The sequence below is a fragment of the Alternaria ventricosa genome (assembly GCF_023758065.1).
Source record: "Alternaria ventricosa strain BMP 2768 chromosome Unknown scaffold_5, whole genome shotgun sequence".
In the NCBI taxonomy this organism is placed as follows: Eukaryota; Fungi; Ascomycota; class Dothideomycetes; order Pleosporales; family Pleosporaceae; genus Alternaria; species Alternaria ventricosa.
In genome coordinates, this window is record NW_026055685.1 from 2013513 (window position 1) to 2040877 (window position 27365).

A 27365-nucleotide genomic window follows, 5' to 3' on the forward strand; every position below is an offset into this window, starting at 1 on the left:
ACCTGCAACACCACGCCACTGATTTTCGTCACAGAACAAGAACTTCTGCATCTCGGCTGACACCATCTGACAGCGTTCTACTCGCGTTTCTCGGTTCTCGGCAACGCGTTTTCCACGACGATGCCAGTAAGAGCATGCTCTGTCCACCGGGGCCCGCATAGAAACAAAGCGGCCAGATGCCATCCGACTGAATATAGCAATGGTGGCAGGGAACATAATTCCAATGACTTTCCCCAAATGGCAATGATGCCGTTCTCGACTTGTTGGCGGGGAGCTTGGCGGGGAGCTGTCAGTTCCCAAACCTTCCGCAAATCTGGATGCAGGGGCTTTTTTCAAGCTGCGCTCGAGCGCTCGCCTGATACGTGTGCGAAGCGTGTCAGCGGCCATGGCTGGATGGATCTGATGGCCTGCGAAACAAGTACATCTTCTCTCGCTGCTTCGCTGTCCAAACATTCTTCTTTCCACTTCTCCAGCTTCACGCGCGCGTAAACATTGATCGTATCCGCAGAGGTTTTCTTGAAACATCAGTCCGGAGAAGAACGACTCGTACCTCGAGAGAAAGCAATCATGCCGAAGACCGCTGTCTTCACCACCATTACGCCGTTGCCGGCGGGCATCACAAGGAAGAGTGTGCTCGACATGTACCGCGATCATCTAGCTATGATCGATTTGAACCCGTTGGTGGTGGAACGGTTCAAGTGCAGGCCACCTAGCTATGCGCCGACTGACGAGTACTGGTCGATGTGGTACACTATCAAAGGTGAGTATCCTTCTACATATTCACCATGCATTTGCTGACATCCCCTAGATAAGGTCTCATATCTACCGGGTGGCCTGGCGACAGGCTCTGTATCATACCACGCCTGCTTCAACGACACAGCGGAAGGTCTCAACACACACGTGTACGCACCACTTGGTCTCGATATTCAAGGAAAGTGGACGGTAGGAGGACGGCTGCCTGGCGAGCCAAAGCCTCCGGCCGAGCCTGGCCTAAAGACTCCAAGACACGGACTGTATATCCGGGAAGATGTCAAGATGACCTGTTCATCGCTACTGTTGAGCTTCGTCAAGAGGACATTCAAGGACTCGCACGGCAAGCTTGTGGACAAACTGGTCGAGAGAGCGCACATCCTGGAGTCAAACTTTGCGAACGAGAGATTGCAAGCACTTCGGAATGTTGCGCCTGGCGAGCGAATGGGACACGGTGACATCTTCATCGCACCACCACCAGACTACGACTACCAGCCTTCCCCCAGATACCTGCAGGTCCCCTCCCCTCGCTTCGTATCACATACGCGAAGCCAAAGCGACCCGGTACTCTCTCCTGGCTTTTCTTCTTCCTCGACGCTCAATGGTTCCAACGACAACTCGCCTAACCCAAAAGACCGCCCGATGTCCTTCACCTTCGTACGCGAAGAGAGGGATGTAGCTTCCTCCGCACCCGAGCAAGGCTCCTTCCTGCTACCAGCAACAACATACGATGGCGGCTTTGCGCAAGTGCGCGAGCGATCGCAATCTTTGTTCCCTGGTCACGCCCCGGACGAAGATCTCGAGCGCATCTACTCGGAGCGCATGATCTCTCTGGCACCACTGAGCCCGACCCAATCCCCAAAAGACTGGACACCTGAATACGCACCGAGGGTCTCATACACACCCAACGAGCGACCCATTTCCTTCACATTTCCCTTCGACCCAAAGCATCCCTTTGACCGCAAGTCGACATCCGAGACGTCGCAATCGGACCAACAAAACCTTCTCGACGACATCGACGACGCGATTGACGAATTCATGTACACTTTACCCGCAACCACGTACAAGACGCTACCAGCGACTACGTACGACCCCAAGCCGGCTGCTGAACCCACACTCTCCAGCGCAACATACAACCCAGAGCCAACGCTTTCGAACGCTACCTACAAGCCTGAGCCGATACTGTCGAGTACGACCTACGACCCAAGGCACGCACGGAAAGACTCCGTCATGCCAGCGCAGTCCTACGCCGACGAACCACCGCCAGTGCCGCTCAAGGATGACAAGTACAGGAAGGGTAGCATCAGGGGATAGGATGGGACAACGCAGCTGGTGATGTTTTGATGATCTTTCTGTAACAACATTTCTTCTGTCTCGATGGTTTTCGATTTGGGAAAAAGCGTGTTTGGTGTTTGAGCGTTTGGTTCTTTTATATATACCCTCTTGTATCAGGCTACCGGATAGGCTGGATGGAGTACCTTGTACTGTTTTTTGTACAACAATGGATTATGACGGCGGAAACGCTATGATACTATACTGCTCTTACAATGACCAAGTTGATGTGGAAAACCTGTTTGAGCTACACCATCGCTGAAGAGTGGGCACGTGGCAACCAAGTGCGCGCTCTTACACGTAGGTACTCGTAAGATACCTCCTACATGTATGCGTAGTGTGATGAAGTCTGCTAGTGTTATCAGTCTGTACTGATGAACTTAGGTACTACTGTCAACGCTATACTAAACCTACGCAATCTGTTGCTTCTACGTTTGACTTCACATTCGCTTGTGTGTACAATCCACAGCAACTTTACAGCTTCGCCCCAGCCTTGCTACCCGCCACTGCAGCGAGCAGAAACCGGCCAAAGTACCTCTCCAGCTTCAGCGCCGCATCTCCATCTAACTGAATGACTGTGCCTACCCACCCATCAGGTCTCAACACCACCACGGCTCCTTTCTCAGTAACAACACCATAGCGCATGTGCGCACTACGGTCCTGGTCGTAGAATACACGACCGAACGGCATACCGCCCAGCGTCTCATAGGCCGATGGCCCACCGGGACCTGCGATAATAGAAAGACATGATATCGGAATACCCGGATCGTGAAGCCAACCAAGTCGAGACACTGCTGCTGTGAACGACAATAAAGCGAGTTTCGTATGAGCTACCTCACCAGCGAAGAGCGCAATATGAAAAGTCGCCGTATTCGGTGTTTCGGTCTGTAATCGCGTAGTTTCAAAAGTTGCTGGTTTCTGTAACGTAATATCCGGTGCGCGTTGACCGGGCTGTACGGACGATATACCCGGGCTCTGCGTGTAATTGAGATAAGAGTCTGGCTCGTAGTAGATGCCCAGTCCACTACTGAACGTCGCTGCTTCGGCCATGACTACGCCTAGCACTTCGTTCGGGTCGGCGTTGGGGTCGCCAGTCCAGCCCTCGGGCAACTGCATCGTCATGAGGCGCGAGATGTCTTTGTCGTATTTGATCAGTCGCTGTACGTTGGGCAGTCGCTCTGCTTCGTACGAGTGCAGCAGATCGGGTTTGGCGAGTCCTTGGAGAACGAGGCAGAGCTTCCAGCCTAGGTTTACTGCATCATGCATACCTGTGTTCATACCTTGGGCTGCACCCGAACTATGGGTGTGACAAGCGTCGCCGGCGAGGAAGATGCAGTCATTCACGAAGAACGAGCGCGCGATACGCTGCCCCACAACGTAGATGGTCCACCAGTCCACCTGCTTGAACTTAAGGTTGAACGGCTTGACGGATGCGATGGCTTCCTTGACGGCGGCTTCTTCGTCAAACACCTTGTATGCTTTCTGACGCTCCGCTGTGAACGCGAATCCTATCCGTGTTGCCCCTCGGTCCAATGCGGCCCAGAGGACGTTTCCGTGTGTCGGCGATTCGATGGCGCAGTATGTTCGTGGCTTGGGGAGGTCGGTTTCGATGACGCCGTCGACGCGTACCCACTTGTCTTCGCTGGATGAGCCGTCGAATGGTATGTTCATGGCTCGTCGTACGAAAGACCGCCCACCGTCTGCACCAACCAGATATCGACATCTGACTACGCTCTTCACCTTCGTCTCGCCATGTTCAATTGTAGCCAGTACACGGTATCCAGCCATCTCAATCCCGTCTACAATCTCGATGCCCACCAGGGTATACGGCGCATCAAGTTGTACCCCCTCCTTAGCCAGCGCTTTCCTAAACACCTCTTCTTGGTACTTCTGACGTAGCACCAACGCGAAGTCCCACTTAGTATCCTTCATATTCTCCATGAACGCCCAACCTCTTCCTTCGACCTCGTTGCCATGCTTATCGTAGTTCACGGTTTCGCGACAAGCAAAACACTGCTGAGCAAGGGAATCAGCCAGGGAAAGTTGATCGAGCATCTCAGTCGTTCTCGGGAAGAGGGTAATGGCGCGTCCATAGTTGTCTTGGGACGACTTGGGATGTTGTTCTATGATCTTGATGCGATGCGTAGAGAGAGGGAGGTTGCGCGCGAGTTGGTAGGCGGTTACGAGGCCTGGGCATGAGTGTCAGTATCATGATGTGTGTAATGGAGACGGGGTTGTGTACCTACTGGCCCTCCACCTACCACAAGTACATCTACATACTCTACCGGAAGATCTGAAGCCGTCATCTTGCCTAGAAAATGGCGATGTTCAGCTTGGACGCATGACAAGCTTCCTCAAGCCCATGTACACCTATGTTGGCCAGCTATAAGCCTCGTGGGCCTGATAGCTGCATCGGGAACGGCAAGCAGGAGCCGCGCCTCTGATAAGAGGACCGCGTGCCGTTAGTCATGCATGCTTCATGTAACATGATGGAGATATGCACAATGTACGCGCTGTCACGAAGGAAGGTAGAAGCAAGAATGGGGTGGGACGCGAGGTGCACAGGGGGGCTGATAAGATAAGGCTCGAGCCGCGGCAAACATCAGGCTGCAAGCCCAGTCGTTCGCTCAAGGCTACAACACCGAATACATTATGGAGATATCAAAGGGAATTCACGCGTTGCAAGCGACATCTTGTATCACGATATAATCAAACGCATTCAACGCGTCGATGATCAACCTACGAGTCCGATTCCACGGCGCACGCGCATCACCACAACCCACACCTACAACGGCAACACCCACTCCCCCTCCCTCATCGGCTTCGCAAGACTACTCGTATCCCTCTTCGTAAATTTGCCATACCCCTTCTCCCCCAACAACCCGCCATTTTCCCTATCCCAGACCACCTTCCCCCTCAGCAACGTCCACCTCGGCCACTGCTTGAGCTTCCTGCCCTCAAAAGGCGTATAGTCAACATCATGATGCAGCATACTATTCGTCAACTCAAACTCCTCCATCTTGCCATCTGGATACCAAATATTGATATCAGCATCCGATTCGCCCTCTATCAGCGCGCCTTTCTTCGGATAGAGACCGTATAGCTTCGCGGGATTCGCAGATGTGACTTCGACGAATTTGGTAAGCTTGAGGCGGTTTGCGCTGAGGGTGAGTGAGAGGCGTGTTTCGATACCAGGGCAGCCGTTGGGGATGTATTTGAAGTGGCCTAGAGGGTATTCCGCGCTGATACTAGACTTCTTACCCGACTCAGGGTCGTCATAGCGGAAGGGACAGTGGTCTGAGGAGAGGATGGTAAATGTGCCGTTTGCGAGACCCTCCCAGATGACGTCGCAGTCTGCTTCGCTTTCGCGGGGTGGGGGCGAGCACACGCATTTCGCGCCTTCGAAACCTGGCTGGTCGAGATCTAGCTTCGTGAGGAAGAGGTATTGTGGGCAGGTTTCGGCGTAGATGGGTAGACCGCGGTCTTGCGCTGCTTTGATGTGTGCGGCTGCTGCGGGCGTGGATACGTGGACGATGAGGATTGGAGTGTCCATGAACTCTGATAAGCTAATGGCACGGTAGGTGGCTTCGGTCTCTGCCATGGGCGGATGGGATGAGCCGTGGTATTTCGGCGCGAACAGCTTCTTCTTCTCGAGTTGCGCGGTCATCCAGTCGATTACTTGTCCGTTCTCGGCGTGGATCATGGTCGTTATGCCCTGCTTCCTGGCCTCGAGGAGGATGTCTAGGATCTGGCCATCGTGCAGTTGAAGGGCTTCGTAGGTCATGTAGATCTTGAGTGAGGATATGCCTTCCTCTCGCAGGGTCTTGAACTCTGAGAGCGCCCTTTCTGACGGGTTGCCGACGATGATATGGAATGAGTAGTCGATGTAGCAGTTGTCCTTCGCTCGCTCATGAGTGGCCGCCAGAGTGTCGAGAAGGGTATCCTCGGTCTTCTTCTGTGGCGCAAAGGTCACCATGGTAGTGGTACCACCGCATGCTGCCGACCGACTGCCAGTCTCGTAGTTGTCTGCTGTTGAGCCATTTCCAAACAATGGAGGTTCTTGGAGATGAACATGAGCGTCCACACCTCCTGGCATCACGTAGCCGCCTTCAGCATCTATCGTCCTTGTCGCCTGTGCAGCTTTTAGACCTCCTCTTGAAACTACCTTTGCGATCTTCTCGTCTTTGATAGCGATATCCCACTCTTGAACTTCATTTTCGGACACTACCACTCCATTGATGATGAATAGATCGTACTCCATTAGAGCTTGTTTCAACCTTTTTCCGAGCAGAATGACAACACGGAATATACTTTCCAGTCATACACGATCACGGGAGGATACATCTCAGCGGTTATCGTGGTAGTGGAAAGAAGGCTAGTCCAGGTTTGTGAGGTGCGTATCTCGACCCCTCTTTCGCGCTGCCCCACCTTCCTCCCGTCTTCGTTCTTATCAACCACGACGCCTATCCGCGTATAAACGCGCTCGAGAATGATTCAGATATCCGGCACAGTCATAGAAATTGGTCATAGATGAAGAAGACGCGCTTTTCGCAAGCGGGCACGTCGAAACTAGCTTTCGCGACCTTGACGCGTCCACCCACTATTCGTACCTAGGTAACTCTCCAAATCAGTCTTCGTACTATCAGAGTCTCCATCTGCATTACAATGCCTTTCAAACGCTTCAAAATCAACGGCGACAGGCTAAACAACACCTTGCAAGAGACATGCACTTTGTATGGCGCTCTTCCAGCACCATCGACGGGCATGTGCCGCTTGACATTGACCCACTCCGACAAAGCAGCTCGAGACTGGCTGGTCAGCGAATGTAAATCTTTGGGATGCGACATAAAAATCGACCAAATGGGCAACATCTTTGCCATACGCCCAGGTACCGCCACAGACAAGGCGCCGATTGGCATGGGGAGTCATATGGATACGCAACCAGCGGGTGGAAGGTACGTGCAACAACGCCCAAGCAGCTATCACAATGATGAGAATCTGATGGTTATCTAGATATGACGGCATCTTGGGTGTTCAGTCCGCCCTAGAAGTCCTCCGCACGTTGCACGAAAACAACGTCCAAACCCACCACCCCCTCGCCTTGATAAACTGGACAAATGAAGAGGGCGCGCGTTTCCCTGGTGCAATGATGGCATCTGGTGTCTGGAGCACGCACTGTAGCACGGACTTGTCTACATGCCATGCTCTCCGCGACACCGACGGTGTATCCATGAAAGACGCTTTACACTCCACCGGCTACCTCGGCCCAACGCCCTGCGACTACCGCGAGAATAGTCTTTCCGCGCATTTCGAACTGCACATTGAGCAAGGTCCAAAACTAGAGCGCCTAGGGTCCGACATAGGTATCGTGACAAGCGTACAAGGAATGAAATGGTTCGACATCCGCGTTACAGGCCGAGAAGGCCATTCTGGTACGACGCCTATGGAAACAAGAGCTGATGCTTTGGTAACAGCTGCGCGGATGATCACTGCTGTAAGGGACACTGCCTTGCATAGCGGTTGTGGTGTAGCTACCGTTGGTGTCATCAGCAGTGATACGAGTTCGCAAGCTACTATACCCGCTGGCGTGAGATTCGTGGTAGATATCAGATGTGATACTGATCTTCTCGTCGAGGAACTCTCCGAATCCATATTACGGGAATTCGATACGATCATCAAAGAGGAGGACAATGCGACGGCATATCACGTAGAGCGTACATGGGGATTACCGGAATCGAAATTCCACCAAGATTGTATCGACGCTGTGGAATGGGCGGCGGTAGATTTAGTGTCTGAAATGGACACTTCACTGATGAAGAGTAGAGCAGGACATGACAGTGCGTGGACGAGCAGAGTGTGTCCTACGGCTATGATATTTGTGCCAAGTAAAGGCGGGATAAGTCACAATCCCGAGGAGTACACGAGTCCTGAGCATTGCGCGTTGGGAGCCCAGGTCCTGCTTGACGCGGTGCTGAAGTATGACAGGGAGGTTGGGCGAGAAAGAGGCTAGCGTGTCAACGACGTCATCGATACTCTCCTACCTTTCACCCTTGCATCCCGTCGTTTCGCTCTGCAACTAACCTGCCGCACTTGTATAATGAGATTCCCTGTCTTTCAATTGGCGCAATTATCAAACGTCTCTTCACGAAGTCTGTATTCGCCACGATTATCGCCACTACTCGCCAATTTCATCCAACCCCGGCAACTCCACGCATCTACCATCATGTCGAGTCCAGCAAAACGGAAAGCTGAGAAAGGTATATCGCCACCAAAACCAAAGAAGACTAAGACGACGACAAAGACGAAGACTGAGATCCCCGCATATCATCTTACTCCATCAAGACAGGACGAGTCGGGAGAGAATGTCTGGCCGGCGAGGAAGGAGCAAATTGAACGCGCGCGAGAGATTATCAGAGAATGGTACAACAAGACGTACTCGATGGATGAGATATCAGGTGCTAATCTGCCCCAGTGCTGAAGCGCAAAAGCCAACAGTCATTTTACCTGACAAGGATGCAGACGGACTTTCCTCTGGTGCCATACTTCATCATACTCTCACCGCTCTAGGTCTCTCACCTGATCTAATATCCGTTTACTTCCCACCAAAAGGCTCTAATGTACATGATGAAAGCACAAAGCAAGCTCTCACAGCCATGAAGCCGTCCTATATCTTCATCCTAGACCAAGGCAGCCGAAAAACACCGTCTGTCATCGATTCGCCCCACACATGCCTCGTGGTAGACCACCACTTTGCAGATGAGGGCGGATTCCCAGAAGGATGCGATTATGTGACTGCACACGACTGCCCACCTGTGGCAACCAGCGCACTACTGACATACACCATCTGTCTTCCTCTACACCCTGACCTTCGCGACAAGATATCATGGTTAGCAGCACTAGGTACCCATGGTGATCTCGGAAGCAGCATCAAGTGGCAACCCCCCTTTCCAGACATGGTCGCAACATTCAAGCAACATCCTAAAAAGTCCATCAATGATGCCGTGGCTTTGGCCAATGCGCCACGTAGATCGGCAGCATACAACGTGCGCGACGCCTGGGACGCCGTCATCTCCGCCAGCAGTCCCGGAGACATCTCAAAAGCCGACAAGCTGAAAGATGCAAGCATGGAAGTACGACGAGAAACCGAACGCTGCACCCACACAGCCCCCAAGTTTTCCGCCGACGCCACAATCGCCGTTCTGACTATATCAAGCGCCGCGCAGATCCATCCCGTTATTGCAACACGCTGGTCCGGCACCCTCAAATCTAATAAACTCGAAATCGTCATGTGCGCAAATGAAGGTTACCTGCCCGATAAAGTCAATTTCTCATGTCGTGTCGCCAAGTGTGCGAGAGCGCGCGAGGGAGAGGAGAAGGTCGATATTATTAAGAAGTTGGAGAGTATTGTTGCGGGCGACGAGGCGTTGAGGAAGAGGCTTGGGGAGAGCTTTGCGAGGGGGCATAAAGAAGCTAGTGGAGGGATCGTAGGAAAGGGCGAATGGGAAGAGTTTAAGAAGTTGATGGGTGTAGGGGAAGCGAAGAAGAAGGCGGATGGGAAGAAGGAGGAGAAGCCGACGCAGAAGAATACTTTGGCGAACTACTTCGGGAAGAAGGATAAGAGCGTCAAGGTGGAAGGTGCTTAGACTCTGAGCGGCGATAGCACACCAGACGTCTTCCTTTCTTCGAGAAGAACCAGCGGATCGGCATCTACGACCACGCACGGGAAAGGCGTCGAGGCAAGCCTGGTAAATTCTGCGTCGTACGTGACGAGAACACTGCTGGCGTCGATTCCGATAGAGGTGCGATGCCAAACACTTCCTAGGTTGCCAATCTGAAGCAATCTCGATTATGCCACCACGGAAGAGGCGTGAAAGAATCCGGGTTGGGGCCGCCTCGCATGCACTACGCTGTCCTACGCTCAGACCAAGCTTAAACAATACTCAATCTATCGGAGATCGCAGTTGAGAAGAACTTGCACGGAGGAGTCGATGTTCAGGCCCATGCCCGCCCACCCTCTTTCTCCGCCATTGGCCTTCGTTACTCATTTCTTTAAACAAACTCATGGCGAAAAGGAAGAAAACAGCTGTGGGTATTGACACGCTCAAAACCAATGATGGATGTTCTGGCGTTTTTACACCGTTTCGAATTAAATACCGACTAGCCTGGCGAGCGGCTCCAGGCCCAAATTGCCGAAAGATCGGCATTCTCGATCAGGAACATAAGAGGATCATCACAACGACCTTTCGAGACGCACCTGATAGCTCAGGCACAAACAATCGACAGCTTTACGCCAGAGCCTAAAGTCACCACACCTTGGAACAGGTTAGATGCTAATGCTTACACGAAAGGCCTCGCATCGCCCAAACGCAGCCGCCCCAGTGACCACGACGCATATAATATACGACCTCCATATAGCCAAGCATCACCGTTGCAGTCCGAAACGCAAAAGCCGCCCACATTGCGCCATGTGACATCGGTACCAAACCACCAATGCCGTGCCCAATCAGGTAAAACGCTGAACTCTGGGGCGACATGCCCGCATGCGAGTTCAAAACCTCTCCATCTACACTCGCGCCTCCGCTTTCCCCATGCTGGCGAATGAGCGCGTGTCGTGCAAATTGAGTGCTGACGGCCTGACGGGGCACGCGCTACCCGACAGGTGCCAAGGAAAGCTTGATGCCAGCGATGTCAATCTATCTAAGTGGTCAGGGCGAAAACGATGAAGATAGTGGTCAGAAGCCGTGACTAGGTGCGGAGATGACGAGGGAAAGACTGGTACAGCGGCCCGGGTGGATGTTAAACGTCGCTGTTAGATTGCTGTGGTGAAGTGTACTACGGTGTATGCATGACCAAAAGAATCGAAAGTGGTGAATAAATACTGAGAGTGGTGCCAGTGGTCGAGAAAAAGACTCGATACGAATCATCCTACCCTCTTTGCGCTTTCTGCCATCTCATCCCGTTAACCATCCGAAGATGAAGTACGCCACCGTTTTCCTCGCTGCGGCGGCGACCGTCTCCGCTCACTCGACCTGGCAAGAACTTTGGGTCGGCAGTGAAGACAAAGCGGGCACATGTGTGCGAACTGTCAAGGACAACAGCCCCATCACCAGTCTGACCTCGCCCGACATGTTCTGCGGACGCGGCCCAGCTTCTACATCTGGGGTTTGCGAAGTCGCTGGTAAGCTCCCTCGAGTTCATTGCACAATCCTTTGCCCAGCAAGGCAATATGTGATGGGGATAGGATAATGTGGACCTGTATGACATACTAACAAAACCCCCACAGCCGGCAGTTCCCTAACCGTCGAAATGCACGCCCAGCCCAACGCACGCTCGTGCTCCCAACCCGCCATCGGCGGCAACCACTACGGCCCCGTCTTCGTATACATGGCCAAAGTCGCCGACGCCAAAACTGCCACCTCAGGTTCCTTCTTCAAAGTTGCCGAAGACGGGTACACGGGCACAACAGCCTCATGGGGCACCGAGATCCTCAACGCAAACTGCGGAAAGCGCGCTTTCACCGTGCCCAAGAACATTGCTTCTGGCGATTACTTGGTCCGCGCCGAGGCGATTGCGCTGCATGCTGGTGCGAATAACCCGCAGCCGTATGTTAGTTGCTTCCAGGTTAAGGTTACTGGGGGTGGCAGTGCGACGCCGAGTGGTGTCAGCTTTCCGGGGGGTTACAAGACTAGTGATCCGGTCTTTACGAAGGCGATTTATGATTCTAGCTTCAAGTATGTTAGCCCTGGACCGGCGGTTTACTCTGGTTGAGAGTGCGCGTACTTTGGTGCTGGGAGGCTTTTGGGCGCCGAGCCTTGGGCCGTAGAGTTGTTGGCTTCCTTTCCATCTTTATGAAGTAAAGACTTCAGGTAGCCTATGTACATATTATCGTTAGCGCCATTGCAGAATGAAGAGGCTCATGTACATACTCGATGTAATCCGTTGCACCGCATCCGCAATCTCCTCGCTCGAGTCGGTGTCATCGTCCAGCGTCAAAGCCGCAGCAATATACATAACCGGCTTAACCCACGGCCTCCCCTCCTCGTCATCTGGAGGAGGAAAAAAGACCCTATCGAACCGAGCGACCTGCCTAAAGGCATGTTCGTATTTGCCCCTCTTATTCTTGTACGCCTGCGATTCTTGGAAAGTTTCAAAGTCGAACTCCGCGCAGTCTAATCCCTTGGGCTTGAATATCCCCGCGAGGGTCAGCAGTTCTGTTGCTGTCCTCGTCAAAGTGTTGCGATACGAAACCATCTTGGTGATTATGTCTAGGGCCTCGTCATTGTCGTCATACTTTCCGTCGAGAAATTCTGTTATGCAACCGTTGATCGCTGTGTTTGGGGCTAGGCTCGATCTCCCCGGGAAGCTGTTGAGGTAAAATTCGCACTCGATCCTAAGGGCGTTTATCTTCATCGTCGATGGAGCAGGACGTTCTTGGGTGGGTTCCATCGTCGGTTTACAAGGGGATGGTGAATCTTGCTGTGGGGTTTGCATGGTGGAAATGTCGGACTTGGATAGCGAACGGAGGTTTATATACCTATAGTACGCTACCTCCACCTCCACGCTGATACAGAGCTTCTAACCCAGGTTCGCGAATTTGGGTAGATGCGATGTGGATTTCGGAAGTCGTGAGTGGCTCGTCTGCTCTGCGTCACCGCAGTACCGTGGAAGGAAGTGGATTCAACCACGTTACAGCTCCAACGTGACTTTCGTCTCCGCGAGTGTCCGTCCATCGAAGCCAACGCCTGTGACCTCAATCTCAATCTTTTGCCCAGTATGCCGCTCCACGAACTTCTCGTTGAGAATGTGCTCCAATGCATACGCCTTCGCCAGAAGCAGCCCTTTACTTCGAATTGTAAAGTGCGCGAACGGGCCGGTGATGTCGCTCCATGGCATGCCCGTAGTTTTGGACTTGCCGTTCGTTGTATCCTCGTAGTTCCAGCACAGTCTGACGTGTTCACTCACGCCTTCACCGCGCTTTTCAACCCGTACTTCTTTGATCCCGAAAGAGGAGCTTGGAGGTAGTTTCAACGTAGGCGAAATGCAAATCTCTTTGAAACCCACCAACCTCACAGGCCCACGTAAAGTCCCCCTCAACGGGCCTTTAACCTGTATACCCAGCTCTTCTATCCTCGCTCCAGGTCTATCATTCAGCAACACGATCGGCTTCCGCGATAGATGCAACGTGTGATAATGCATCGTTCTACCCGATTTGAAGTAGATGAAAAATGTCATGTCCTCCATTTCCGGCGGTCTAGGATCCTCGTAGCTGTCTAGCACCATTGAGAGTTGCAGGGATCCATCGGCTGGCATGTCGATTTTGTAGAGGGGAAGGAAGACTTGTACGTCAAAGTCTTCGGTTGGCTGTTGTGGGACTAAGGAGATGAAGGAGATGACTAGGACGTTGCGGTTGTGAGAGTGTCCTATGCGGTGGGAGAGTATGACGTCTGGGCTTTGGGGGAAGAGGCTGACTGGACGTGGGAGGATGGATTGCGAACCCAGTTGCGAGTGCGTGTTGCCATTGTTGAATAGATATTCTACGTCGTCATCATGTGGAGAGAATGCGCGGGTGAAGTCTGTGTAGAAGAAATGTTCTGAGCCTGCCACGCGCTCTTTGGCTGCATGTAGGATTGGACGCACTTTGTTTGGCGGGTGACGCGATGTGCAGTCTACGCAGGTGCACTCGATGCCCTCTGGTAATGGTGTACCTTCCCAGACGGTGCGTTCGACGTCCCGCTCATGACTTGGAAAATGCTCGAACGACCATGCCGGTGCAAAAACGCCAACCGACAGACCCGTATCTGAGAGTCTGGCCAATGCGACTCCAGTGTTTGTACCACCGCCCCCATACTCAGGATATGTGACGCGAGGATGAGTAAAACTAGACTTGTTCTGTGCCCAGACGTCAACGCCAAAGTAGATATTCTTCTTCTTGCCTTTAGCGTAAGGGCCAAGATAGCCAGCGTACTGTCCGAGCTTTATTGATTCAGAAACATGAATGTCCGTCCAGCAGTAATTGGTGAGAATGTTTTCGCATGCGTCGGCAAATTTGAGGTTGGAGCTGGTCAGCGCGTTCTGGTAAGATATTTTGTTGGAAGTGGTGAGCGCATCGTACCTAATATGGAGTCATGTGTCAGTCATGGTGGTAGTGGATGTGAGGTTATTACCATATGAGCCGTTTATCAACTCCTAGCTCGGCCTTAAGCTGGCGTAGAAACGCTTCAAGGACCTCGGGGTCCCACGCGTCGCTTGCGAACGGCTTCTCGATGTTTATGAGCCAGCCGTCAAAGCCGAAGTGTGTTGCAATGGAGGCCAGCTTCTTCGCCATGGGAAAGTTCAAATCCCCAGACTCTTCTGTAGTATGATACAATACACGTTCCGAGCCTTCAGTCTGCGGTTCAATCAAGAAGGTGCCCAGCGCTTCCACACCGTTTCTGTGCAGCGTATTCGTCCATGTTGGTGGGGGCACACAGACCAGCTTATGAGAGAAGTAGACAAAAGTATCAACAAACTGGAGATATTCACACGAGTAGAGTTCCTTGTCTACACCGACGGCCTGCACGCTTTCGTAGTCATGGTAGTTGCCAGAATAGTCATGGATCAATAGAACACCAGTTTTGCAGTCGTCGGTCGGTACTCCACCGGTGGCTCGCAACAACGGCGTATTGGCTCTTTGCAGAGGGTCAGAGTCAGCCTCAGTCCACGATTCCAATTGATCAAAGGTATCGAAGTAGGCGAAGCCCTTCAGTCGATCTAATGCGCGCTGATGGCGTCTCTCTTCCGGTGTAGGTCCCGTGTCCGGGGTGGGAAACAAATGGCGGTAACCATCACGAATCGGCCTGAGGATGTCTTTCCACCCGAGAAGATTGGCCATGTCTGACTGGTGGTGCAAGTGGTGAGTGTATGGCGACAGTGGTGCGAACTGCTGCGGGAAGTAGCGGCGATCGGGATGACGTTGGCGGCAGGGGCATGTCTTGGCGTGCAAGGCTCCACAGCTCCATCCCTACGTGAAGCAGCTGGCGGAACGTGTCTTTTATGTCAGGCACTCAACCACCACCGCCCACCACGCCTCACGTCGCCAAACCTCTGCCGCTCCTTTCGCCGCGACCAGCGACCCACGCACCGCCATGATGAATCTCTTCCGACTGCTGGGTAGGCCTCGCGACACCAAATGATGCTTTGTGTATGATGTGCTAACACGTCTAGGGGATTTATCCCACCTGCTATCCATCCTGATTCTGCTGCATAAGATGAAGGTGTCGAGCGTACGTCTATCTGAGTTGCACACGTAATGCGCCGCATATATTGACACGGCATAGAGCGCGTCCGGCATCTCGTTCAAGTCACAATTCCTCTATCTGATGGTCTATCTCACGCGTTACGTCGACCTGCTGTGGACCTTCTACGAACCCAAGTCGCTCTACAATACCATTTTCAAAATCATCTTCATCAGCACATCCGCCTACACCGTCTACCTCATGCTCAACGACTACAAGCCGACGCACGACCCGAATCTCGACACGTTCAAGGTGCAATATCTGCTGGGAGCGAGCGCGGTGCTGGCGATACTGTTTCCGTACAAATACACGTTCTCTGAGGTGGGTAGCAGCAGGACTTGCAATGGAGGAGGAAGGTGCTGACTGAAATAGATTCTCTGGGCTTTCTCCATCTGGCTGGAATCAGTCGCCATTCTGCCCCAGCTCTTCATGCTGCAAAGGACCGGCGAGGCGGAAACGATCACGACACACTACCTGTTTGCGCTGGGTGCGTACCGGGCGCTGTACATCCCCAACTGGATCTACCGCTACTTCTTCGAGGTGCCCAAGTTCTACGACCCGATCGCAGTGATTGCCGGCATCATCCAGACGATCCTGTACTCTGATTTCTTCTACATTTACTACACCAAGTACGTCTCTAACCGCCATTGAAGGCGCATCAACATGCTAATTGAATGTCCAGGGTCATCCAAGGCAAGAAGTTCAACCTGCCCGTATAGACCGCGCGCGCATGGACGCTGCTCCCTTCTGCTGTTGGCGGCCGAGTTCGGTCCTACTCTGCTTCGTATCTGGGCATATTTGTGATAGGGCGTTTTGTGGCATTTTTATGGTTATGGAAGGAGGTAGCCTCAGCTAGTTGGCTGGTTGGGCGTTGGACGAGTTGGACGACATCACAAGAGGGTGAATGGGCATGTAGGAAGATACCTTGAAATGAATAGACGTGAGATGGTCAGAGGATTGTATTGAACATGCAAGCGACAAGGCTGAGACAGGAGAAAAGCAGTGCATGCATGTGCGCCACCGACTGCAGCCTCGAGGCATCAAGGGGAGCCGAATGCTTACCTGGAGGCGCACTGCCAATCAGCGGACGCTAATTCGGCGGCCAGGACTCCGCACCATCCATGCATCTCGCAGCCGTCAGCCCTCTTACCTTTGATACTTTGTTATCCTAATAAACCCATTTGCTATTTCTTCGTCCGCTCGCTGTTTCCACGTTGCCCATTCGCCTCGCCGACTTATCGCATTAGTCAGCGCATCCACGTCCGCCCGTCGACGATTATCGCATTCGCCTCAGTTATCGCCGTAAAGTGCGCGCCTCACACGACCGACCGACCGAGATACGTCAGGGCCATTAGGGCTGCAGCGTGCGCACGCGAGGCTCCCTACCTACACACAACCACAGTCACACCCACAACCCACCAACCCGCCATGTTCTGCCTCCGCAGCTGGATCCCCGTTCTATTCTTCCTGTAAGCACACACCCACCCACCCCATCTCGCTCCCACTGCACGCGCATTCCCTCCCTAACACCTCCCCCACAGATTACGAACGCACGCCTCACCCGTCTACCTCGTCCTCTTCATCTCAGCAACCTACTTCCTAAACCGGCCATGCGTGTACTGCTCGCTCCTCCTCTTCATCCTCGTCGTCGCCCTCTTCGACTTCCACACCCCGTGGTTCGATGCGCCGCTGTCCGATAGCGCGGAGCTGGCGCTGAATGGCACGGTTGCGGAGACGGCGGGTGTGCTGGCGCAGGCGGCGAATCATACGGCCAAGGCGGTGGTGAGGGGGGCGGTGGAGGGGGTTAGGGGGAGGGTGGGACTAGGGCAGGGGAGTGAAGCTGGAGGGCAGAGTTATGAGTGGGTTAAGGGGTTGTTGGGGAAGAAGGAGTGGAGGATACAATGTTTGGATGTTTTGATTCGGGTTTGAATGGAGGGGGTGGATTGGGGAAATGGGAGTGCGGGTCTGCTATGTAGAGGTGTGCGAGGCGTTTGTGGCTGGTAGGCGTGGTGGAAAGGATACTATCGCATGGCTGGGGCGTATACTGAAGCATTTGCAGGCGTCAATGGCATACCACTTTCAGGATTGATATTCATCAGCTTGTGCGTGATACACATGCTTCAAGCAGATGGAGAGAGGAGGGCACTGCAGACCTCGGGGGACAACGCGCTTCAACCATCACAACGCACACATAAAAGAACAGCAAGATGAAATGCCGTCCCAGCATCGTCGCATCTGCACCTAGATAAATACACCCAAGACCCCGCGCTAAAGCCGAACGCAGGGATTCAGCCTAGGTGGGGCGCTTCGGCGTGCCGCACGCGCACCTTCCCCTCTAAGCCTACACGCATCATCTCATGCCAATCCAATTGAAACATTGACACCCCTCTTTCCTCTTTTGCTCAAGCCTGTTCCGTTCACGTTCCCTGGCCGCCTCCCCCGCGGACCTTCACTCTGGCTAACCTACTGACTTCCGCGAGACTCTGCTCTCGACAATTGAGGTGTAGAGCTCATCCTACGCGCCTGTATCCTGCTACATCGCATTCACTCTCTTTGACCCACCACATCCGCTCTAGAAGCTTCTCTTCGGCAGCTAGACAGCTTCAGTCTGCCCCACGTACCCAGTTACGCCCAAGACCGAGGCTTGCCGTAGCAAATACAACCACGTTTGCAGCACAAAAGAGGTTCTGCCAGAGCGAAGTCACCAGCAGTTTCGTCAACATGGCTTCAGATCGCGATGTCCTCCCCGCATGGTTAGTTGATACATCCCTAGTACCGTGACCAAGCTAACATATCAGGGCCAAACCCTCGCACTACGCCCTCTCCCTCCACGACCTCGAATTCGGCGGCAAGTTTGGCTACAAGGGTACCGTCAACATCACCACCAAAATCACAAAGGACGATGGCTTCAGCACCCTCGTCCTCAACGCGCATCAGCTCAAGCTGCAAACCGCCGAGCTGAAGGCTGGCGACAAGACACTGTCAGCAAAGGACATCTCATACGATGAGAAGAGGCAACAGGTCACACTCGACTTTGGCGAGAAGATCAGCTACTCTGGCGAGGCTCAGCTGGAGATCAGGTTCGAGGGCTTTGTCAACAACATCATGGCCGGCTTCTACCGCTCCAAGTACAAGCCCAAGGGCGACGTCCCCGCCTCCGTCGCAAAGGATGACGAGTTCCACTACATGTTCAGCACCCAATTCGAGGCCTGCGACGCCCGCCGCGCCTTCCCCTGCTTCGACGAGCCCAACCTGAAGGCTACCTTCGATGTCGAGCTCGAAGTGCCCAAGGACCAGGTCGCCCTCAGCAACATGCCCGAGAAAGAGATCAAGCCCAGCAAGCGGGACGGCTTCCACACTGTCGTCTTCGAGCGATCGCCCATCATGTCCACATACCTGCTGGCGTGGGCGATTGGTGACTTTGAGTACGTCGAGGCTTTCACCGAGCGCAAGTACAACGGAAAGAACATTCCCGTCAGGGTCTACACCACTCGTGGTCTGAAGGAGCAGGGTCGTTTCGCCCTGGACAACTGCCACAAAATTGTCGACTACTTCTCCGAGGTCTTCCAGATCGACTACCCTCTTCCCAAGGTCGATCTGCTGGCTGTTCACGAGTTCTCGCACGGAGCTATGGAGAACTGGGGTCTCATTACCTACAGGTGCGTCGAGTCCTTGAACAAGCTGGACTTCATGTTAACGTAATTAGGACTACTGCCGTACTCTTCGATCCCGCCACATCTGCCGACAGCTACCGCAACAGGGTCGCCTACGTTGTTGCTCACGAACTTGCCCATCAGTGGTTCGGTAACCTGGTCACCATGGACTGGTGGAGCGAGCTTTGGCTCAACGAGGGTTTCGCGACATGGGTCGGATGGCTTGCCATTGATCATCTATACCCAGGTACGTCGAATCACTACTATTGCAGAACTCTGCTAACTCTCACTAGAATGGAACGTCTGGGGACAGTTTGTCGTACGTCACAAATCTCGAGGTATCTACTACCAGCCTATTGACTATTTCTCTAGACTGAATCCGTCCAACAAGCTTTCGCCCTTGACGCGCTCCGAACATCACATCCCATCGAGGTACCCGTATACGATGGTCTCGAGGTCGACCAGATCTTTGACCACATCTCCTACCTCAAGGGTTCCTCAGTCATCCGCATGCTGAGCGCTCACCTTGGCGAGAAGGTCTTCCTGCAGGGTGTTGCCGACTATCTCAAGGCCCACCAGTACTCCAACGCCACTACCAACGACCTGTGGTCTGCCCTGAGCAAGGCGTCTGGTCAAAACGTCAACACCTTCATGGACCTCTGGGTTCGCAGGATCGGTTTCCCAGTCGTCACCGTAGCTGAAGAGCCTGGTCAGATCGGACTGCGTCAACAGCGCTTCCTTCTTGCGGGTAATGTCAAGCCCGAAGAGGATCAAACTACCTGGTGGATTCCGCTTGGCCTTCACTCTGGCGAGTCAGCTTCCAGCGCGTCTGTTCACGAGACCACTGCTATGACACAGAAGGAAGACACAATCCGCAACGTCAGTGACAGCTTCTACCTTCTCAACAAGGACCTCACTGGCTTCTATCGCACCAACTACCCTGCGGACCGCCTGAAGAAGCTTGGAGAAGACCGCGATCAGCTCACCGTGCAAGACAAGATTGGCCTCGTGGGTGACGCCTACGCCAACGCAGTGGCAGGTTACGGCTCCACCGCTGGTCTCCTCGCACTGGCAGAGCGCTTCCAGGACGAGTCTGACTACCTTGTATGGTCTCAGATTCTGACCAACATTGGCAACGTCCGCAGCGTCTTCTCCGGCAGCGAAGACATCAGCGAGGGACTGAGAAAGTACCACCTCAAGCTCATCACCCCAGCAGTCGAGAAGGTCGGCTGGGAGTTCAAGGATGGAGAGAATTACCTCGTCGGCCAACTTCGCGCTAGCCTCATCCTCTCCGCCGGCATCGTCGGCCACAAAGCCACCGTTGACGAGGCCCTCAAGCGCTTCGACGCCTACATCAATGGAGACAACAAGGCCATCCATCCCTCCCTCCGCCGCGCCGTTTTCGCCACCGCCATCAAGAACCGCGGCGAGCCAGCCCTCAAAGCCGTCCAAAACGAGTACCTCCATACCACGTCCATCGACGGCAAAGAAATCTGCCTCGGCTCCCTCGGCCGCGTCCAAACCCCGGACCTCGCAAAGCAAGTCATGGACTTTGTCTTCTCCGACGCCGTCGCCATGCAAGACAAGCACAGCTCCACCATTGCCCTCGCCAACAACTCAAAGGTCCGCCCGGAAGTCTGGCACTACATCCGCGATAACTGGGACTCCAAGGTCCACCCGGCGCTTGCTGGTAACCCTGTTGTGCTGGAGAGGTTCCTTAGGTTTGGTCTGAATAAGTTTACGGACAGTAAGGTCGCCGATGAGATTCAGGAGTTCTTCAAGGGGAAGGATACGAGGGGGTATAATAAGGGGCTGGAGGTTGTGGATGATACTATTAGGAGTTATGCGGCTTATGCGGAGAGGGATGCGGGGGTTGTTAGGGAGTGGCTGGGGGCGAATGGGTATGCGTGACTTGGTGGGAAGATGTGAGGGAGGAATGTGATGGGATGGGATTCGAATAGCAAGAGCAATACAGATTACCCTGGCGAGCACTTGAGGCGCTCAAACTACAACCGATAAGTCGTGATCGTGTTGGGTTTGACCATTTGCCTAGTCAGTCTTTTCCATCTTGCTGCTGTTATCGCAAGCTGGCGAAGCCAACTGAAAGTAGCTCACGTGCGTGGGGTCAGAGTCAGGGTGATGGGTGGGTCGGGGAGGAGGAGGGGCGGTGGTGGAAGTTATCTCTACCTAGATATGCGAACTCAATTTCTTGCTAACATATCTCGTGTTGGCTGAGCTAACTGAATGTAGCTTCCATGGGGCTAGAGTAAGGGCGGCCCTTTGTCCTCGAGCCACGGGTCCACGCCCTAGGTACCTAGATAGTAGCCGCTCCACCATCGATAAGCTCGCCAATGCACATCATCAGTCCGCTTTCTACTCTGGTTTTCATTACCGTCTCAAGACGAGTCTCCTTGCGCTTTCCTTTATCTAAGTCATGTTCAACATGAAACTCGGCCTGTTGAACGTCACAGCGAGTGAGCTACAGCGCCTACTAAGTGACAAACAGATCACCAGCCTCGATCTCGTCCGCCAATACCACGACAAGATCCTCAAACACAACGACAGGCTCAAAGCTATGATATCGATATCGCCGCTTCCACATCTGGAGAAGATTGCGGCTAAGCTGGATGATGAAAGGCGGAGGGGTGTTGTGAGGGGTGGGATGCACGGTGTGCCGTTTGTTGTCAAAGATGCTATGGATACATCAAGTGAGTTTCAGCTCGAATCTACAAATGGCGGGTGGGCGTTTGTGGGATCTCGGCCGAGAGGGACGGCTAGGGTTGTTAGGATGGCGGTGGATGCTGGGATGATCTTGATGGGGAAGGCGAATCTTTCTGTATGTTTGGGGTTGGTGTCTGGGGGGTTTGAGCTAATGGAGACAGCAATTTGGGAACTGGAAGTGAGTGTCACGTGGAGACTTGAAACGGCATTGATTGATCTCTCCAGGGCGTCCGGAATGAGCGGCGGCTGGTCTGCACGCGGAGGACAGACGCAATCCGCATACGTGCGCGGTGGCGTAGCCGACGACGGTATATACGGGCATTCAGTAAAGCCTCTCCGCGAATGCCACGTATCCCAATACTCACTACCTCACAGAACCCATCCGGCTCATCAACAGGCTCAGCCGTAGCCGTCAGTGCCGGCTTCGCCCCTCTCTCTATCGGCGCCGACTTCAACGGCTCGCTCACAAATCCAGCTACTCGTGCTGCTTTGTACAATATCCGTACTACGCCTGGTATAGTATCGGAACACGGAGGATTTCCGCTCTCGAAGAACAGGGATAGTGTTGGGCTTATGGCGAAGAGTGTTGGGGATATGGTTGGTTTGCTGAATGTTATTGTGGATGTGGAGCATCCGGGAGTGCCTGATCGGGGGTATGGTACTAAGGTGACGAGGGAGTGGAGGGATGTTTCTTTCGCTACTTTGGATCCACATCACTGGCATCTACCAGAGGCAGTTCAGAAGCCGCAACCTGGAGCTTTGGACCAAATCGTAAGTGCCCAGGTGCACTCCCAATGAAACAAAAACATGCCTTACTCAGCGAGCAGATACGCGAGACACTTGCGGCCTACAGGAAGATCGCACGCCTAGCCAAACGCGTCGTCGGTCCAGTCGGCCTAATCTCGGACGAAACATTGGATGAGAGTATGGACGACGTTCTGGCCACAATCAGTGAGCACGATTATACGAAAGTGCAAGATACAAACTAGCTAACACATCCCAGAAAACGATTTCTCCGACCTCTTCGAAGCCTACACAAATGGTCTAAATACACCTAAAGTCAAGACCCTAAAGGAGTTGATTGATTCCAACGAACAACATCGCGAGATTGAGTTACCAGAGCGTAAGAATTAACCCATAAATTTTCTCTTCATCTCATGTTCACTGCTAAAGCCAGCTATCATCAGATTCTCCAAATCAAGACCTCCTCATCAAAAGCCTATCCGCCGCAAACTCGCTCACGAACGCAGAGTATGACCGTCTTGATGTAAAGGCGACCGCATCAGCCGCTGATGATGCGATCGACAAAACTCTCTACTATCACAACGTCGACGTAATTATAGAACCTGCAGATAGCAAGTTACCTGATGTTGTTGCTTTGGCTAGTAAGTTCTTTGCCTTGTCTTGCCCTGTCTTGGCTGTGTACAAGCGTCTCTCACTAAGATAATGATAATAGGGTATCCGTCCGTGACTCTGCCATTAGGGTATTTGGATTGGAATGGACGACCGTTTGGGCTGCTGGTTGTTGGGGGGAAGTATCGGGAGGGGTTGCTGCTGAATGTTGCGGGGTTGTGGGAGGGGGTGGTGGGGGGGAGGATGGCGCCGGATTTGGGGTGGGGTGGTGAGGCTGAGCGGGGGGAGTGGTGTTGTGATTGAGGATGAAAGGCGAGTCTGTCGAGTGCTGCCGGTTAATTTATGTGTATCTGGCTGCTGATTGGTTCCTGCAAGGCTGACTTGTGGGTCTTTCGAGCGATGCCTTCGTTGAGGCAATCGGCTTATCTTTTTCTATTTCCGCGGACCCTCAATCGCGTGGGTAAACGCACAAGGCTGAGATTAGCCACCTGACATCCGGCGGAGAGGATTATACAATGAGCATGTTGTTCTTGGCAAGTAGGCGAAAAGGCTGGCCCCTATTTATGGCACGGTCATCTTGTGGTGGCTGCTTACCTGCATGATCCATGGATATTCTCAAAATTGCTCCTATCCAACGGTTTAGCGCCTGGGGCCTTTCTCGATGACAGTGTATGGTATGGGCATTTGCGGGACAAAGATCTTGTCCTGTAGATCTTCGAGGCGCGCACGGGTATGGCGCTCTTGGTAGCTGAACTCGAGTGCTATATTCGCGCAAGCAGTCCAGCCTTCTGTCGTAGTCTTTTTGATCACTCTCTTCGCATCCTCCTTTCGGTGTTTTCGACAACTATGCACACTGTCACACGAAAGAAGCCCACCGGGTGGGAGAATATCAAGTCTGAAATTCTCAAAGAAGCGAAGTCAAATGTACTTACCTACGACAGCGAGCTGCAACGTTTTGTTGGAGAATTCCCTGAGGACGCGAATCTCGGAGACTTCGTGGACATAACTTCTTTTCTCGACACCAGAGAGGAAGTTTCAGCGCCTCCGACCCAGGATGATGATTCGGTTGTCAGCGTCAACTTTATTTACATACCGTTACCACGCATAACAGCACCTAAACTACCATCATATCATGAATACAGGGGACATGATGCTATGCTTCGGTCACTACCATTTTTTAATGGATTCAGGGCAGATAATATTATCAAATGGTATCTCCCACTTCTTTCTTCTGAGGGAAGCCAGACCACAACCACTGGGCGCCTCTGTTCTCGGGGCAGACATGGTATACTTTTCGAGACACCGGATGGTACTGTCCCCTACATACGGCTATCGCTCAACAGTGGTGAAAGCGAAGGTGTTCGGAGTCGATGGCAGGTGATACTCGTCTATGAAGGGGCGCCTGTTGGTCTTGAAACGACATTTGCAATAGCCCGATCGCACATCAAATGGTACGATCCTGAGACCGACACGGACCAAAATATAATGGACGAACCCTTTCGCGCTTTCGCCATTATGCTTTACACAATTGTGCACCAGTACGTAAGAGCGATTGGGGAAGAGATGGTTACATTCATGAAAGGAATTCAGGACGTAGAAGGATCTGTGGATTCTGAAGAACGCCCAAGCAGCTTGCTTCGTCGACTCAATGCTATCAGCCGCGATGTTAGGGCTGCAAGCCTGAAGGAGAAGTTTGTATTCAGTATGGATGCAGCAAAGTGGGCGGACGCTATCTTCAAACCGCTAAGATACATGGATGAGAAGGAAAAATTGCTACTGGTAGCTCGAGGGGTAGAGCAGTATCATCCAGATCGTTTGCGAGAAGTTGCTGCGGACATTCATCAGCATATCGAGGATGTTGTTGCGGAAAAGCAGCAGGAAAGACAGGAGCAGCTCCAGGAACAAGAAGAGAAACGAAAGAAAGATCGATACAAGCTGCAGAATGACCAGAAGGCTGAGGAAAAGATCCGGGCGAGAAGAGAGGGAGAGCTTCTGGAGCAGAGCATTAGGATTGCGAAAGAAACGAAACGCGACAGTCGTACCATGCGCGGCATAGCTTGGGTCACCATCGCCTTTCTACCCGCAACATTCGTGACATCGTTCTTTGGCATGAACTTCTTTAATGGCATCGCTGGAAGGGTACCATTTGACGAAGCGAGCCGCAACGTCTGGCTGTTCTTCGCAATCGCTATCCCGGTTAGTGGCATTGTTCTGTTGACATTCTATTTGTGGGACAAGCAAGAAGAGAAGAAAGATGACGGAAAACTGCCGTCGGTGGAAGACGGCACCATGACAAACCAACAAGATGCTGTAACACAGTGCACAGAAAACGATTTTGAACTATCAGCACCACACAGCAGAGTGTCGCACTCCTAAAAGCCCACAACTATCCCGAACCTCCACCGAGACACCAACCCCCTCCCTGCACCTCCCTTAGCCTCACACAGTGGGGCATGATCTACCGAGCCGGTGTGGGTCCCACAACCCGCCCCACCCTAACTTCCTACGCTGGCGCAATGTCACGATTCAAGAACCGCCGTAGCTGCCTTGTTTTCCTGGCTGCTGTTGTTGGTGCGGCAAGTGGGCGAGGCGTGCCGGCACGCGTCAGGCCGCTGCGCTGGTGCTTGAGTCGTTGGCTTTCGTCGTGAGGGTGGCAGGCTTGGCTTCTTTCCTAATTACTTATGGTATTTGTGACTTTTCGATAGGTGGGGATGGCTGTTTGGGGGTGCAGCGGGTTTGTGGGTTGGTGAGCCGTGGTGTGGTGACCTGTTGAAGGTGCTCTTGTGTTGGTAGAGCGCCTTTTGAGGGGTGCGCAAAGCGCAAGAACATTGTACGAGGGCTATAGCACATTGAGCGTTGAATGTCGTACTTTGATGCATTAAGATGTATTATTGGGTATCTGCCAAAGTTCATAGATCGTCGAAAGTCGCTGTACTACACCTTCGCGTCTCAAAGCCACCTCCTCGCATCCAACGACTTCTCCTTCTTATGTTGAATCGGTGGTAAAGCCTGCAAACTCGGATGCGAGCTCCCCCGATCAACACTGTACTCCGACTGCACCATAATACCGCCCATTGGTGAGCCAACCACCGGCGCCGGCGCCGCAACATCGGCCAACGGTTGCACATCCTCATTCGACTTGAACGACCGATCCAGCGACCCTTCCGAAGAGTTCTCCGGTGAATTCCTATCTGTAAGGACTCCGTCCTTTCCGCTCATGCCAACCCCCATCTCGTACTCGTCCAGGCGGACGAAGTCGTCTTTGTCCATCTTACTCCGACCAAGCGTGCTCAGTTGAGAGCGGTCGGTCTTTGGTAGCCAGATGCGGGATTTGAGGTCTTTGCTGCCGTTATTCTTCTTGCTGCTGTTACCAGAGTTCTCTGCGTAGTAGTATTGGCTTGGTGTCTTCTGTTTGGGCCAGATGCGTTCGCGGATGGAGCGCTGTAGCTGGCGGATAGCGGGTGCGCAGGCGACGATGGCGCCGACGTGGGCTTCGATGGCGGACCAGTATCCTATGGGTAGGTAGTCCCAGGTTACGTTGGTGGTTTGCGCGAACTGGATCATGTATTTGAGGCGGAGGATGCTGACGATGGTGACGCTGAAGAGGTGTTAGTTGAGGCAAGGTGAGATGTGGGAACTAGACTCACAAGCCTCCACCAAGGAACATGCACATGATGCCAAACTTGCGCCGACGGGTCATGGCAAGCTTGCTGAGTTCTCTCATAGGTATAACAATGACGACAAGATCGAGAAGGATGTTGACCGCGGCAGAAGCCCAGGCATCGGCATTGAGGTTGATGCATTTTCCGTGATGCTCGCCGTCCCAGTGTTCCCACGCAATGCGTATCGGAAGGCATTGCAGCGCGGTTGCTGTGACGAATGCGATGATGTACATGATGCAGATCACGATAGTAACGTGGATGACGCGTCGGAGGCCCCGGTGAGGGAAGATGCGCAGGTAGAAGAGCAAGACTGCTATCTTGGTCAATGCGATCGACGCAAGATAGAGAAGCTCAGTGTAGTAGAAGATCTATCATCAAAAATTCGTTAGTGCAGGCTCTTGGAACTTGCAGAAGTCTTCACATACCTCGAGAATCTTGGTGATGTTTTCGAAAGACACCATCCACATATCCGTACCCAACCCCAAAAGGTTCAGAAGGTACGCGCATATCGTGAGTGGGATAATGAGTATGATGGCCGCAGTCATAACCCAATCATCAATGCCCCAATTTCCGCCGAACCACGGAAGTCGTGCGATTACGCGTAGAATGTAAGCTCCCAG

At 53.1% G+C, this 27365-nt stretch overlaps 14 protein-coding genes across 14 annotated transcripts; 9 read left to right on the top strand and 5 right to left on the bottom strand.

Moving 5' to 3' along the window:
- Positions 1-567: 567 nt before the first annotated feature.
- Positions 568-2064, top strand: J4E93_004037 (uncharacterized protein; the record flags this gene model as incomplete). Its single annotated transcript, XM_049341966.1, has 2 exons — positions 568-760; positions 809-2064. 2 exons carry the CDS (start codon positions 568-570, stop codon positions 2062-2064), a joined length of 1449 nt encoding a protein of 482 aa, XP_049201471.1.
- Positions 2065-2556: 492 nt separating this feature from the next.
- On the bottom strand, positions 2557-4388 carry J4E93_004038 (uncharacterized protein; the record flags this gene model as incomplete). The annotated part of the gene is made up of 2 exons (XM_049341967.1): positions 2557-4271; positions 4325-4388. The coding sequence occupies 2 exons, from the start codon at positions 4386-4388 to the stop codon at positions 2557-2559; spliced, it is 1779 nt and encodes a 592-aa protein (XP_049201472.1).
- A 479-nt stretch (positions 4389-4867) lies between these two features.
- J4E93_004039 (uncharacterized protein) lies at positions 4868-6343 on the bottom strand (the record flags this gene model as incomplete). The annotated part of the gene is made up of 1 exon (XM_049341968.1): positions 4868-6343. One exon carries the CDS (start codon positions 6341-6343, stop codon positions 4868-4870), a length of 1476 nt encoding a protein of 491 aa, XP_049201473.1.
- A 599-nt stretch (positions 6344-6942) lies between these two features.
- Positions 6943-8092, top strand: J4E93_004040 (uncharacterized protein; the record flags this gene model as incomplete). The annotated part of the gene is made up of 2 exons (XM_049341969.1): positions 6943-7037; positions 7096-8092. The coding sequence occupies 2 exons, from the start codon at positions 6943-6945 to the stop codon at positions 8090-8092; spliced, it is 1092 nt and encodes a 363-aa protein (XP_049201474.1).
- Positions 8093-8305: 213 nt separating this feature from the next.
- Positions 8306-9725, top strand: J4E93_004041 (uncharacterized protein; the record flags this gene model as incomplete). The annotated part of the gene is made up of 2 exons (XM_049341970.1): positions 8306-8537; positions 8974-9725. 2 exons carry the CDS (start codon positions 8306-8308, stop codon positions 9723-9725), a joined length of 984 nt encoding a protein of 327 aa, XP_049201475.1.
- A 1330-nt stretch (positions 9726-11055) lies between these two features.
- J4E93_004042 (uncharacterized protein) lies at positions 11056-11850 on the top strand (the record flags this gene model as incomplete). Its single annotated transcript, XM_049341971.1, has 2 exons — positions 11056-11260; positions 11366-11850. 2 exons carry the CDS (start codon positions 11056-11058, stop codon positions 11848-11850), a joined length of 690 nt encoding a protein of 229 aa, XP_049201476.1.
- Positions 11851-11970: 120 nt separating this feature from the next.
- On the bottom strand, positions 11971-12492 carry J4E93_004043 (uncharacterized protein; the record flags this gene model as incomplete). The annotated part of the gene is made up of 1 exon (XM_049341972.1): positions 11971-12492. One exon carries the CDS (start codon positions 12490-12492, stop codon positions 11971-11973), a length of 522 nt encoding a protein of 173 aa, XP_049201477.1.
- Positions 12493-12768: 276 nt separating this feature from the next.
- J4E93_004044 (uncharacterized protein) lies at positions 12769-14953 on the bottom strand (the record flags this gene model as incomplete). The annotated part of the gene is made up of 2 exons (XM_049341973.1): positions 12769-14194; positions 14247-14953. 2 exons carry the CDS (start codon positions 14951-14953, stop codon positions 12769-12771), a joined length of 2133 nt encoding a protein of 710 aa, XP_049201478.1.
- Positions 14954-15206: 253 nt separating this feature from the next.
- J4E93_004045 (uncharacterized protein) lies at positions 15207-16075 on the top strand (the record flags this gene model as incomplete). Its single annotated transcript, XM_049341974.1, has 5 exons — positions 15207-15231; positions 15286-15344; positions 15399-15677; positions 15729-15985; positions 16039-16075. The coding sequence occupies 5 exons, from the start codon at positions 15207-15209 to the stop codon at positions 16073-16075; spliced, it is 657 nt and encodes a 218-aa protein (XP_049201479.1).
- Positions 16076-16784: 709 nt separating this feature from the next.
- Positions 16785-17285, top strand: J4E93_004046 (uncharacterized protein; the record flags this gene model as incomplete). Its single annotated transcript, XM_049341975.1, has 2 exons — positions 16785-16825; positions 16898-17285. 2 exons carry the CDS (start codon positions 16785-16787, stop codon positions 17283-17285), a joined length of 429 nt encoding a protein of 142 aa, XP_049201480.1.
- A 792-nt stretch (positions 17286-18077) lies between these two features.
- Positions 18078-19058, top strand: J4E93_004047 (uncharacterized protein; the record flags this gene model as incomplete). The annotated part of the gene is made up of 2 exons (XM_049341976.1): positions 18078-18109; positions 18155-19058. 2 exons carry the CDS (start codon positions 18078-18080, stop codon positions 19056-19058), a joined length of 936 nt encoding a protein of 311 aa, XP_049201481.1.
- A 160-nt stretch (positions 19059-19218) lies between these two features.
- Positions 19219-20920, top strand: J4E93_004048 (uncharacterized protein; the record flags this gene model as incomplete). Its single annotated transcript, XM_049341977.1, has 3 exons — positions 19219-19222; positions 19303-19328; positions 19382-20920. 3 exons carry the CDS (start codon positions 19219-19221, stop codon positions 20918-20920), a joined length of 1569 nt encoding a protein of 522 aa, XP_049201482.1.
- A 3533-nt stretch (positions 20921-24453) lies between these two features.
- J4E93_004049 (uncharacterized protein) lies at positions 24454-25459 on the top strand (the record flags this gene model as incomplete). Its single annotated transcript, XM_049341978.1, has 2 exons — positions 24454-24460; positions 24516-25459. The coding sequence occupies 2 exons, from the start codon at positions 24454-24456 to the stop codon at positions 25457-25459; spliced, it is 951 nt and encodes a 316-aa protein (XP_049201483.1).
- A 573-nt stretch (positions 25460-26032) lies between these two features.
- J4E93_004050 (uncharacterized protein) lies at positions 26033-26756 on the bottom strand (the record flags this gene model as incomplete). Its single annotated transcript, XM_049341979.1, has 2 exons — positions 26033-26681; positions 26749-26756. 2 exons carry the CDS (start codon positions 26754-26756, stop codon positions 26033-26035), a joined length of 657 nt encoding a protein of 218 aa, XP_049201484.1.
- Positions 26757-27365: the final 609 nt, after the last annotated feature.